At 38.9% G+C, this 14,522-nt stretch overlaps 1 protein-coding gene across 1 annotated transcript in view; it reads right to left on the minus strand.

The window, feature by feature from the left end:
• The window catches only part of BANK1 (B cell scaffold protein with ankyrin repeats 1), a 421,880-nt gene that overhangs the window by 12,001 nt on the left and 395,357 nt on the right, over window positions 1-14,522 (minus strand). Inside the window, exons 14-17 of the mRNA XM_040329952.1 lie at window positions 12,689-12,742; window positions 5,109-5,290; window positions 4,779-4,830; window positions 1,529-1,558 (exon numbers count right to left, since the gene is read on the minus strand). Coding sequence (XP_040185886.1) covers window positions 1,529-1,558; window positions 4,779-4,830; window positions 5,109-5,290; window positions 12,689-12,742 — 318 coding nt within the window. The remainder of the gene's footprint in view (window positions 1-1,528; window positions 1,559-4,778; window positions 4,831-5,108; window positions 5,291-12,688; window positions 12,743-14,522) is intronic.

Below are 14,522 nucleotides of genomic sequence, written 5' to 3' on the forward strand. Positions count from 1 at the left end.
AAATAGTAATACAGAATACACAAAATACAGAATACTTTATTAATCCCTAAAGGGAAATTGGAAAATTGTTGAGACACAGCCACACTCAACAAAGACATCTCAAGATCACAACAATGAACATAACAAGATACAAAAACACAACAAAACCAATAGCAGCCATTAGCCTCAAATAAAACAAATTAAAACTACACTAAAAATAAAAAACAACATAGAATGCATAACACAGATTCAAATAAGAGAAAATCGAACTACCCAATGCAAATAATACACAACTTTCTCTAATATTACCCCAAATAATAATTAACATAATACCAACATACGATAAAAACAATATAAAATCCTGATCAAAAAACAGAATTAAATCTTCACCTCCAGCCCCTACAGAGAAGAATTATATAACTTGATGGCCACAGGCAAAAATTATTTCCTGTGTCGCTCTGTGGTGCATCGTGGTTGTAACAATCTGTCATTGATGGTATTCCGCAGACTGACCAGCGTATTTTGGAGTGGGTAAGAGGAGTTGTCCAAGATTGACCGTACCTTGAACAACATTTTCCTCTCCAGCACTGTTGTTAAACACTCCAATTCCAATACAACAACATCACTGGCCTTGCGAATCAGTTTGTTGAGTCTGTTGGTGTTGGATACCCTAAGCCTGCTTCCCCAGCACACCACTGCATACAGGAGAGCGCTGCCCACCACGGACTCAAAAAACTTCTTCAGCATCGTCCAGCAGATGGTAAAGGTCTTCAGTCTCCCCAAAAAGTTAAGGCGGCTCTGGCCCTTCCTATAGAGCACCTACAGATACTTGTAACACTCTAATATTCCACATTGGGGTCAGTGGTAGCTTCTTCTTTCTGGAGATTGGGGTATTCTTATTAATGAGTAAGAATCACAACAAAGAAGCTCAAAAATAATTTGGGGGGTTAATTTATTAAATGTGTCATGGATAAACACTGTGGGAAGCTTTTTTCACTTTGCAAAAGAATACTCAGTTACAATCAAGGAAACATAATTGGATAGTGAAAGTCAACAGAGCTTTGCCTCATTCACTAAGCTATATGTAAATTTCCTTGCAAAGTGAACAGCCCAGGAGTTTTTAGTAAGCTAACCCCTATATCTAATGTTCATCCTAGCAGCTTAAAGCGGTTGTATACCCGCTGACACTTATCATTATGAAATACTTACCTTAGAACGAGGCGTCGGTATTTCACCTGGTCCACGCCGAGGGAGCTAACTTGTTGCCTCAGCGTGTCTTACTGGTATCGCGGCTCCGGTGCTGTGAGTGACTGGAGCCGCGATGTCAGCTTTTTGTAATTAGGCTTTGAGAATAAAAGCTAAACTCTGTATACTGTCAGTTCAGCAATTACTGAATAGTTCTACTGCATGTATGCAACTGGTATGCCTTTCAAAATGTATACATTAAAGCAAGATCCTTACAAATATATTTTAAGTTATATTTTCAGTAGCAATCTGTAATAATAACAGTTATTAATGGATTGTTTTTATTAGTGTTTCAGAGACTTACGACTTGGCTGATGAACAATAGTCAGTTTATCTGTTAAAAAAGGGAAAATGAGAAACAAAAATAACCATGGGTGAAAAATTGATTTTTTTTTTTCCAATGCAGAATGTATTTAAAAGCTGAACTACAGTCAAACAGCTAACTACATAACTGAAATGCAGTACAAATAAAGAAGCTGTTCTACCTGCAAAAGGTTTTGTATTTCTGTCAATCCATTCTTGAGATATTTACAGTTCTTCCAGACAACAGAGGAAAGTTTGTGGCCTGACTGTTCTGTACTGCAGTAAAGCAATACAGCTGGGTCACCTTCTTGCCCCAAGACTGTCATTGGACAGTGAAGGAGTAGCATCACATTTATCTTCTATTAGCACATGTCAATGCAGCACAAGAAACTGGTACCCAGGGCTGCCCCTCAATTTCTCATTTTGCGATCTTCTACACAGATTTTAAGAAAAGATTTATACTAAATCAAATTCAGGAATTTACATTTAAATAGTTACATTTAAAATAGATTTAATGATTCTCATTGAATACATAACTGCACAGGTTTTTTAACTGCTTAAAGTTCAACTTTAATACATGAAGTATAATAACATATACATATATATATAGATCTATTTATATATAGATAGGGGCAGATCGACATACATACGCTGTGCCCGGCGCAGATGTAAGATACGCTACGCCGCTGTAACTTACTTGGCTTTGGTTTGAATCCTCAACGAATTTGCGCCGTAAGTTACGGCGGCGTAGTGTATCTTTCGCGGCGTAAGGGTGCGGAATTCAAATTGTGTGGGTAGGGGACGTGTTTCATTTAAATGAAGCGCGTCCCCGCACCGAACGAACTGCGCATGCGCCGTCTGTAAAAACTCCCAGGGTGCATTGCTCCAAATGACGTCGCAAGGACGTCATTGTTTTCAACGTGGACGTAAATGGCGTCCAGGCCCATTCACGGACGACTTACGCAAACAACGTAAAATTTTCAAAATTAGACGCGGGAACGACGGCCATACTTAACATTGAGTACGCCACCATATAGCAGCTTTAACTATATGCCGGAAAAAGCCAAACGGAAACAACATAAAAAAATGCGACGGCCAATCGTACGTTCGTGGATTGTCGGAAATAACTCATTTGCATACTCGACGCGGATTACGACGGGAACGCCACCTAGCGGACGCCGAAAAATTGCATCTAAGATCCGACGGCGTACGAAGACGTACGCCTGTCGGATCTAACACAGATGTCGTCGTATCTTGTTTTGTGGATACCAAAACAAAGATACAACGCGCAAAATTTAAAATTACGCGGCGTATCAAGAGATACGCCGGCGTAAATTTTTTGAGGATCTGCCCCTAGTGTATATCTATCTATATCTATCCATCTATACAGGCATACCCCACATTTAATCACACAATGGGATTTATTTACTAAAGCTGGAAAGCGCACAATCAGGCTCACTTCTGCATAGAAACCAATGAGCTTCTAACCCCAGCTTGTTCAATTAAGCCTGGTAATAAAACCTGGAAGCTCATTGATTTTTTTTTGCAAAAGTGAGCCCGATTTTGGTCTTTCCAGCTTTAGTAACCCCATTGTGTACTTAAAAGTGGGGTATGCCTGTAGATGGATGTACCTATCTATATCTATCTAAATCTATCTATCCATCTATCTATCTATTGTGACAGGAAGTCAGGTAAATCTGGGGGTGTTGTCACAGACGGGAGATACATTTCTGCCTTGTTTAGAAAATTCCCCAATTACTATCAGGTGTCGGCTGCAGAGGTAGCCAGAAAGGTTTAAGGATGTTGGATAGCTTCAGCTGTTCAGAATGGAAAAAATAAGGCCTCTATAAGTTGTCCTGAGGATTACTACTGAATGCTGCATCCTGAGGCTTGTTGAGTTAAGGCAGTGTTTCTCAATTCCAGTCCTCAGGCCCCCCCAACAGGTCAGGTTTTCAGGATTTCCATTATTTTGCACAGGTGATTTGATCAGTTTCACTGCCTTAGTAATCACCACAGCCTTTTCATCTGAGGGAAATCCTGAAAACCTGACCTGTTGGGGGGGCCTGAGGACTGGAATTGAGAAACACTGAGTTAAGGAGAGCAGTGAGCTGAGGAAGACTTCTGAAGGTGAAGTGGTTGTTGATATTTTTGCTGTGTGATAAAATTTTCTCTGTGCACCTCAAGGTCATCAAACCGGCCGCTGTTCCTCTTCTGAGGTAGCCGGCTCCTCCCTAGGGACAGGTGTTTCCCCTGCTAAGACTGAGAACGGAAACTCAGGAGAATCCTCACAGTTCCCAGAACTTTGGGAAATCCCTTCCCACAATGGCGTCATGTGGCAGTCGGGGAACTAGACCTACTTGGTCACACAAGTTACCGAGGGAGGTTTCAAAGGAAACAGTAGTCACCGGATATTCTCGAGTGTCCCCATGTATACAAACTACAGCCATTTTCCTAGGATGTAAGGTTTTTCCCACCACTAGATCACTTTTCAATAAGGTGACCAGGCTACCTGAATCCAACAATACCACAATATCTTTACCATCTAAGCACATTCTACATAAAGGTTTCTCATTCCTCTTTACTGCAGTGCATGTGGTTGCAAAAAGGGACTGTCGTCTCTTTGTCAGAAAGTCACACTACATGGGTTCATCAACCGCTGGGCAAACCGCTGCTACATGTCCCTCTTCCCAGGAATGGTAACAAATCAACCTTTTGGTCCTCTCTTGTGGGATGGGTCTTCCAGGCCGCTCTCGCCAACCACTAGCAGTGGTCCCGATAATACCTCTAGTTGTTCTTTGGTCCCTCTCTCCACCCCCATCCCTTGATGCAGTCTTACCTATAGGTGGGGAGGGTCTGGTCTTGGGGTGGAAAGTCTGTGCGTCTCTGGGGAAAGGGGACACATTTTCTGTTGTTAGGTACCTTCAGAAGTCTTCCTCAGCTCACTGCTCTCCTTAACTCAACAAGCCTCAGGATGCAGCATTCAGTAGTAATCCTCTGGACAACTTATAGAGGCCTTAATTTTTCCATTCTGAACAGCTGAAGCTATCCAACGTCCTTAAACCTTTCTGGCTACCTCTGCAGCCGACACCTGATAGTAATTGGTGAATTTTCTAAACAAGGCAGAAATGTATCTCCCGTCTGTGACAACACCCCCAGATTTACCTGACTTCCTGTCACACTATCTATCTATCTATCTATCTATCTATCTATCTATCTATCTATCTATCTATCTATATCTATGTCAGGCTTACCATCGTCTGGTTTATCTCCAATAATATTGTCACGGAGTTGCTGCAATTTTTTCTAAAAAGACAGAAATAGAACACAGATGTTTAATATATTTGTACAATGGTCTCATTATAGTGTATACTGATGCCTAAGAAAGTATTTCTATCCGTTAACTAGTTATTAAAATAGTGCATGATAATTGTGGCATTATAAATCTATTAATCGAGACAAAGATGTGTAAAAGAAATATGTAGTATATTCAGTTCTGCATTTTATTTTGAATACATCTTCTCTCTGTGTTGTACCACTTATTGCCCTTTCTTACATCACCAATTAAATCCTATCTTTTTTACCTGTTGAAGGAGATCCAGACCACTCTTTTCAGTCTGCCACTGCTGGAATTTTTTAATTGCTTCATCCATGGTGATAATTCCCATCTTCACTTTTTCTTGTAACAATATCAGCTCATCTTGCCCGCTAGGTAGGTAAGGTTGCTGTGTAACATGAACATCGTTCTTTGTCACTTGTACTCTGCCTGCAGTAAATACAATAAATACAATAAGGTTCAGGATTAAGAAGCAGTAGACATGTCACACACTATACAAATGTTACTTTTCCTTGCAAGAAAACTCAGTATGTTAAATATTTGCCCTGCACTACCCTAATTGCTGTTAGTTACTTTCTTACGTCTTTCATCACTGTGGGTTTTAAAAAAAAAGGAGGACAAGCAATGGACAATGCTTTCATTTTGGGAGCGTTGGAGTTCATTTTGTATGACAGCATTAGTTTGGGTGGTCCCATTACCTCTATGTGCAGGAAGTGGCAATGTGAATGTGTTGTAACCTAACCCAATGCTAACCTGTACCTGGGGATGGGCGAACGGTTTGGCCCGAGCATAAGTTCGGGCCGAACTTTGGTTGTTTGGGTGTTCTGGTGAACACCGAACAATATGCTGAGTTCAGGGAAAATTCGAAAGCCACGGAAACCCCATTAACCACTTGCCTACTGGGCACATATACCCCTTTCCTGCCCAGGCGAAATTTCAGCTTCCGGCACTGCGTCGGTTTAACTGACAATTGCGCGGTCGTGCGACGTGGCTCCCAAACAAAATTGACGTCCTTTTTTTCCCACAAATAGAGCTTTCTTTTGGAGGTATTTAATTGCCTCTGCGGTTTTTATTTTTTGTGCAATAAACAAAAATAAAGTGACAATTTTGAAAAAAAACACAATATTTTTTTACTTTTTGCTATAATAAATATCCCAATTTTTTTTTAAAAAACCTTTTTCTTTCTCAGTTTAGGCCGATATTCTTCTTCATATTTTTGGTAAAAAAAAAATCGCAATAAGCGTATAGTGACTGGTTTGCGCAAAAGTTATAGCGCCTACAAAATAGGGGACATAATTATTTTTTTATTATTCTTTTTTTACTAGTAATGGCGGCGATCTGCGATTTTTATTGGGACTGCGACATTATGGCCGACACATCAGACACTTTTGACACATTTTTGGGACAATTCACATTTATACAGTGATAACTGTATAAATGTGACTGGCAGGGGAGGGGTTAACACTAGGGGGCGAGGAAGGAGTTAAATGTGTACCCTGGGAGTGATTCTTACTGTGGGGGAGGGGACTGACTGGGGGAGGTGACCGATCTGTGTCCCTATGTACAAGGGACACAGCATCGGTCTCCTCTCCCTGACAGGACATGGATCTCTGTGTTTACACAGAGATCCACGGTCCTGCTCAGTTACTGGGCAATCGCGGGTGCCCGGCGGCCATCGCTGCCACCGGGCACGTGCATCGTGTTCCCAGTAACGCGACGGTTGCGCGTGCTCCCCCTAGTGGCTCTAAAAGACGAGGACATCATATGACGTCCTGTCAGAACAATGGAGCTATCGTGCCGCCGTCTATTGACGGCGGCTGGTAGTTAAGTGGTTAAAGTCTATGGGACACTAACATTAAAAATCAAAAATGCTAATTTTAAAGGCTTATATGCATGGTATTGTCAAAAAAGTGTTTGGGAACCTGGGTCCTGCCCCAGGGGACATGTTTTAATGTAAAACAAAGTTTTGAAAACAGTGTTTTTTTCAGGAGCAGTGATTTTAATAATGATAAAGGGGAAACAATAAAAGTATTCCTTTAAATTTTCGTACCTGGGGGGTGTCTATAGTATGCCTGTAAAGTGGCACATTTTGCCCTTGTTTAGAACAGTCCCTGCAGCAAAATAACATTTCTAAAGGAAAAAATATATTTAAAACTGCTCGCGGCTATAATGAATTGTCGGGTCCCGCAATACAGATAAAAGTCACTGAAAAAATGGCATGGGTTCCCGCCCCAGTCTATTACCAGGACCTTTGGGTCTGATATGAGTATTAAGGGGAACCCTGAACCAAAATGTAAAAAAAAAATTGCCAAATTCCATACCAGCTTTAACCACTTAAGGACCCCTTCACGCCGATATACGTCGGCAGAATGGCTCCCGCGACCCGGGCTGAAGCTCCGTGACCGTGGGACCCGATCGCCGCTGGAGTCCCGCGATCGGTCCCCGGAGCTGAAGAACGGGGAGAGCTGTATGTAAACACGGCTTCCCCGTTCTTCACTGTGGCTCCGTCATCGATCGTGTGATCCCTTTTATAGGGAGACTCGATCGATGACGTCACACCTACAGCCACACCCCCCTACAGTTGTAAACACATATTAGGTCACACATAACCCCTTCAGCGCCCCCTGTGGTTAACTCCCAAACTGCAACTGTCATTTCCACAGTAAACAATGCATTTTAAATGCATTTTTTGCTGTGAAAATGACAATGGTCCCAAAAATGTGTCAAAATTGTCCGAAGTGTCCGCCATAATGTCGCAATCACGAAAAAAAAACGCTGATCACCGCCATTAGTAGTAAAAAATTATTTTTTTAAAAAATGCAATAAAACTATCCCCTATTTTGTAAACGCTATAAATTTTGCGCAAACCAACCGATAAACGCTTATTGCGATTTTTTTACCAAAAATAGGTGGAAGAATACGTATCGGCCTAAACTGAGGAATTTTTTTTATATATTTTTGGGGGATATTTATTATAGCAAAAAGTAAAAAACATTGCATTTTTTTCAAAATTGTCACTCTATTTTTGTTTATAGCGCAAAAAATAAAAACCGCAGAGGTGATCAAATAACACCAAAAGAAAGCTCTATTTGTGGGAAAAAAAGGACGCCAATTTTGTTTGGGAGCCACGCCACACGACCGCGCAATTGTTTGTTAAAGCGATGCAGTGCCGAATCGCAAAACCTGGCCGGGTCCTTTAGCTGCATTTTGGTCCGGGTCTTAAGTGGTTAAGCTTTACTATGATCTGCAACCAGCAAAAAATCTTATTTTTGAATGTGGAAATAATAATAAAATCAAAGGGCATGCTGGCTAGGGCATGCTGGCTAATGATTGCTATCAAAAAAGTACTGTGGGGAACACTGTGTATACTGCACTCCATTTAACCAGCTTTCATCCTCACCATTAGCTTATTCTTTATCTTACAGTCAATACTTAAGACTGAAAGACTCAAAGTTTTCTATTACAAGCTGAATAATAAACTTTTGGCCAGGGGCTACACCAAAATAAATTTGAAAACAGTCATTAATAGAGCTCTATCTAAACCACGGATATCAATGTTGTTTAATAATGAAAAACAAAAAACACAGCATAGACCTTAAGGTTATCATGAGATATTTAAAACAACATCATCAATTGAAACAATACTTCTTAAATAATAGTATCTGCTATTAACGGATCCCAACGTGAATTAACTTGTAGAGAACAATCCATTTAGGTATAAGAGGGCATTTTTTCATAAAGATAAGCTTGTACATCTCTTATACATGAATGGATGGTTCACTACAAATTAATACACTTTTATGTTTATGTATATTCTGTCCTAAATATATATATATATACCGATTGTTAATTTGAAAGATATTTTATTATGATCAAGGCTAAAACAACAAAAGTTTTACTGTATTTTCTGTAACGTAGTTGCTGTAACGAGTGTGTTTGTTGATCTCAATAGCTGAAGATTAGATTAAATAAGAGTTACACTCTTAACTGCACCCCCCCCCCACCCCCTTTGGCTTACTGCTGAAAGCAGATAAGAAGCTCTTATATGCTTTATTTGAGATTTGACATTTTTTTGTGGAAAGTCCCCTTAATCTTTATTTTCGATTTAATACTATGCTAAACAATTTTTTTTTACTCCTGTTCTCCTTTGTAAAATGAAGATCCACAAATATATAACTCTTTGTATTGATACAAGTAGGGTCCTCTTTCTTCTCATATGTGTCCTACTAGTGTTTCAAGCTATGTTGGTTATCTTGCCCATACAGTGCTATTTTATCTGGATATTTAGGTAATAATACCAGCTTATATCTTCTAGTGTCCCTCTATATGAAATTTAACATAAATGTTTGTTCTAGTGAAGGTAACATACTGGGGGAAGGGCAGAAGCTAACAACTTTTCTAAGAAAGCAGTAAAATGCAGTAAAGTCATTATCAAAATAACCCATTGACATGAATGCATAGGCGTGCGCACAGGGTGTGCCAGTTGTGCCTGGGCACACCCTAATCCCCAATTGCTGCGCAGATTCCCCCTGCTGTTTGGCTACAGAGAAAGGGGCAGGGGAATCTGTATTCAGTCCCTTTCTCTGTCTCAAAAGGGAGATATCCGAGGTCTGTTTAGACCTGATATTTCACCAAAGCCCCCCAGTCACCAGTTGGGCTCCTGAAAATTGTAAAAAATAATAATAATAATAATGATAAATTATTATTATTTAAAAAAAAATAATGTATCGTCCACTGTTCTACTGCTATATATATATATACATACACACTATATATATATATATATATATATATATATATATATATATATATATATATGTACACATACAAGCACAAATGTGTGTCTGAGCTTTGAGGTGCACACCCTAATACATTACCTATGCATGAATGATGTATTATTAATTCTAAAACTGAATTGCTAATCGTCTGTTCTTAAAAGCTGGTTAAGGTCTCCCTTTGTATTCATTGAGTTTGATGCTAGTAGCAAAAAAGGTAATGAAACTACAAGATAACCAAAGGCAAAAATTATTTGCATAGTTAGAAATGATTATTTTACTTGTAAGCCTTCATACTGTACATGCGATATAACTTCCAACATCTTTGCTTGTCTAAAAGGTTATAAACGTAGTTTGCCTGTATAAAAGTGGCACTTGTATATGTTTTAGGACAAAAATTAGGTAAAAGACACATTGCTAAATCCTCAATTATTTGATCTAACATGCCAAAATCTGGAAGCAGTGTATAAACTGTCAGACCAGTGTAGACTGACAAAGAGTTTGATGTCACCAACCATTTGAATATTTTTCAAGTTTAGCATTTGCTGTCTTGTAAAATTGCTCATTTGAGATTTCAAGTGACATCTTTAATCGCTGAATATCTATTATACTGGAGGCAGACATACAATTGTGGTTTGGATTTAAACATAGTTGACAAAAAAAGGATCTTAGTAACTGTGCAGATGTCTCAGTGCCCGAGCTCCAAGAACACTATTCTGACTACGATGATAATGTATTATCAAAAACTGGCTACTCATAGGGCCTAATTTACTAAAGAAAATGAACAAGTGCAGTGATAAATTGTATGTATGCTTAAAACACAGGCTTGCATGAACACACAAGTGTAGGTGAGAATGATATGTGAAAGGCATACAGTTCATTCCTAGTTTGCAAGAAAGGATCTGATTTAGCATTGGAAACTTCTTATGCCGCGTACACACCATCACTTTATGTGATGAAAAAAAACGACGTTTTTCAAAACGTCAATTTAAATGACCGTGTGTGGGGGAAAACGTCATTTTATGTCTTGTGAAAAACAACAAAAAAAATTGAAGCATGCTTCAATTTTTTTTGTCATTTTTCAAAATGTCGTTTTTTGTTTCACAAAAATTGACCGTGTGTAGCAAAAAACGATGTTTAAAACAACGTTTTTAAACCCGCGCATGCCCAGAAGCTAGGTATGAAGCGAGCTTCAATGGAAAAAAGTGGTGAACGTAACCTCGCTTTGCTAGAGCATTGTGAAAAAACGATGGTGTGTAGGCAACGTCGTTTTTGAAAATTGAAGTTTCAAAAACTTCGTTTTTTACTTCACAGAAAATGTCGTTTTTTTCCATCACATAAAGTGATGGTGTGTACGCGGCATTAGAGGCAGCAGTGTATGAAATTGTATATCAGCATTTAGCGTGGTCACAATGGGCTCATCTTTGCATGCATACTGTAATATAACTAGCAAAGTATGCGCTATGGCTTAAAGCATTTACCCAATGGGAATTGTTCAACTAGTCAATTTGAGCAGGTGCCAAATTGAAGTTCTGACCTGCCCCTGCCATAGGCATTGTGACCACCTCAACAATCGCCTCAAGTCAAGAGCTACGTTGATCTGAGAGAAGAAGAGGAGTCCAGAATTCTGACCTAGAGCTGTATTAAGGGTAGCAGGCAGAGTATACCAAGGTTAGGGGCTCCCTAGCTACACAGAAGAAGCATTTCTGAAGCCTCGTACACACGACCGAGAAACTCGACGGGCGAAACACATCAATTTCCTCGTCAAGTTCCTTGTTAGGCTTTCGAGGAACTCGACAAGCCAATTTTCTCCATTCCCGTCAAGGAAATGGAGAACATGCTCTCTTTTTGGCTCGTCGAGTTTCTCGAGTTTCCTGATTTTGCTGCATCATTGGCAGACTAGCAGCCCTATACAGCCGATCTAATGGCACAGAAAAAAAGGGCTTGCATTTATCTAAATATTTTTATGTAGAGTGTATTTAAAGTGTTTGTAAACTCCCCTGCCTAACTGTACCGCATTTAAAGTATTTTACAATCACTTACATGTAGGTGGCTTTAAAAGTCACGTCACTCGCACACGTGTGTTTTGTCCCTCACTTACAGCACACTTAGCAAGACGTCAGTCTATGCATCTATGTGTCGTGCCTCTGATAGCAGAGCTCCACGGCATCACAATTCCTTGAGATCCTGGTTTTCTTGAAACACCCCATGTGGCCAGCTACGTCACAGGGGGTGTGAACAAGGACATTCATGGTTTACACAGGGAGGATATTTGCATGTGTGCTCTTATTGGTTAGCCGGGCCATCGCCATTGTAACGGTACACTAAAACGAGGCTTGGTTAATCCTTACTGAACATGCACGAGATTCTGGCTTTGACAGAGAGAAAAGGGCTGAAGTACAGACGAGGCTGGAATCGGAAGGCAACAAAAAAAATGGCGCCGGCTTAGGCAGGAACAGATAAAAAAGAAACCAAGCTGCAGTAAGAAAGATCCTAGAACGCTAATTATTATCCTGGTGAGTTTATAAATGCTATACATAATGGCCATATGATTACTGGGAATATTTCTTCTTAATTTACTTCCTCTCTAATTTCTCATTGGGACATACAGTATTTAATTAGCAAGTTTGGAAATAAAGCCCCCTAAACACTAACTGAACCCTTGTTTTGTTATCTTGTATATAGTGTTTTTTAAGAGAGTTTAGTTGAATTCCAACTCTAGTGAAAACAGGAACAAAGACAGCAATAAAAACATAATTTTCTAACGATCATGTCCAATGAGTAGAGAGAGTTATAAATGTCTGTCATCTTTATTTGATCTCTGGGTCCCTATTGGAGAGATGTCCACTAATTTCCTTTCCAGTTGACAGGTGCAGATTAGAAAATAAGACTTTCTCTTTCTTTTATTATTTCTTATTGTTTATTAATAATAATAATAATAATAATAATAATAATAATAATAATAATAGTATTATTGTTATTAATATTATTATTATTATTATTATTTCTATTATGTGCTGGTAGGTCTATAAAAGGAAACAAAATAACTTACTTTGATAGAGGCCGGTGCTGTATATTTTTTTCTCTTCTTCCTTCTGGCGAAACACTGTAGAAAGAAATACTGATGTTAAAAGTAATCTTTAAATAATACATATTTATTTGATGATAAATAAAGGCAGAAAAAAGGATTAGAAAATGTTAATTCTGTTTTGTGGCAGGCTAGATATATAAGCAGACCAATGTGAGAGCAATGTCTAGGGATCATCCATGATGTAATAGTTCTTTGTTTGGTCAGCATGTAAGAAACCCTTATGAGTTCTAAGGATTGTTCAGCAGTATGTAGATTAATGTTTCTTTCAGCAATAACTTCCATGGCTATTCCTTTTTTCAGAGAGTTCACATAAAATAGAACTGAAATGAAGTTGAGATCTGCCGGCAAACAGTCAAAAATCTGTACCGAAAGTATATTAATATAAAAGGCAAGCTTTGAATATGACTTTAACAGTTGAAACGTGTTAGCATCTTGGTCAATCATGGATTCACTTGTATTTTAAAATAATAAGCTTTTGATATAGATCTTTAGCTGTGTGCTGGCAGTTCTCAACTATGTATAATTTCCCATATGGCTTGAAGGAGCCTCTCCGCTGCATCCGTATTTTGCAAAAAGGAGAGGAGGCGGAACACTTTTATTGCTTGATTATATGGTCTAAAAAAAAACATTTCAAATATATATATTTTAAATGTTTTTTTGGCTATACAAACCATCATTAGAGTGACTTACTCACAAAAAATAAAATAAAAAATCGAAAAAAAATACCCCCAATGAATAGAAGCCTCTGAATACTTACATTTCTGGTGGGCAGTGAGCTCACACTCTCTTGAGTTTAAGAACTAGAGCCTTCAGCAGAATTTTTTGTTTTTGATATGTTCATAAATGTCAGATGTCTATGTCCCCTGCCTTGAACTGCAGTTCCATTTGCTGGCCCTACATCACTACAGAGCACATTAGTATTTCAGGGGCCATATTAAGTAAGCATTGGTCACAGTGACAGGCCAGGCATCCAACACACACAGAAGTGTGTCAAATGTGAAGACTGTTGGAGGATTTAGCTCTGAAGGATAAAAGAGTTCAGATTATACACCCACCATAGAGGAGAGGAAAGTATTCCAAGTGATCTATTGTAGAAGGCTTTTTTTGGATTTTGTTTTTGGAAAGTCGCTTTAAGAATAAGGCATGAAAACAGTAATTGTACATATTTCTTTCTTAAACCTTTAGCATAGCCTCTGACATAAGAGCTATACACAGTTAGGTTGACATAAAACCATTACTTAAAGTGGAACTTTAGTCAGAAAATTAAGTCCTGCTAGATAACTTTAGGCTGGCTTCTTTTGCAGGTATAGTTATGTAAAACATTACCCTCTTCTGCATATGCTCAGTTGCTCTCGAGCCTCCAGCAAGAAGAAACAGGAACAATGCTGGAGGCAATTTATAGCACACATGAATTTAGGTAGCATAATAATTAATGTGGATATTTTTTACTTCAAGTGCACTTCAAGAGCAGCTGCACTAGATCTGAGGGGGAGCTCTAAAATGTAGGAAAGCTCTGCTGATTTCTATCATTAATATTATACAGGATTTATATACTGCCAACAGTTTGTGCAGCGCTTTACAACATGAGGGCAGCTACAATACAATTCAATCCAGAGAAATCAAAGGGCCCTTCTCATCAAATCATATGTAGAACCCTCTAGCTATTGTGCTAGTGTAAATTAGGGTTGTCCCGATACCACTTTTTTAGGACCGAGTACAAGTACCGATACTTTTTTTCAAGTAGTCGCCGATACCGAATACCGATACTTTTTTTAAATGTGTCCCCAAATGCAGC

The sequence above is a fragment of the Rana temporaria genome, chromosome 1, assembly GCF_905171775.1.
Source record: "Rana temporaria chromosome 1, aRanTem1.1, whole genome shotgun sequence".
Lineage (NCBI taxonomy): Eukaryota > Metazoa > Chordata > Amphibia > Anura > Ranidae > Rana > Rana temporaria.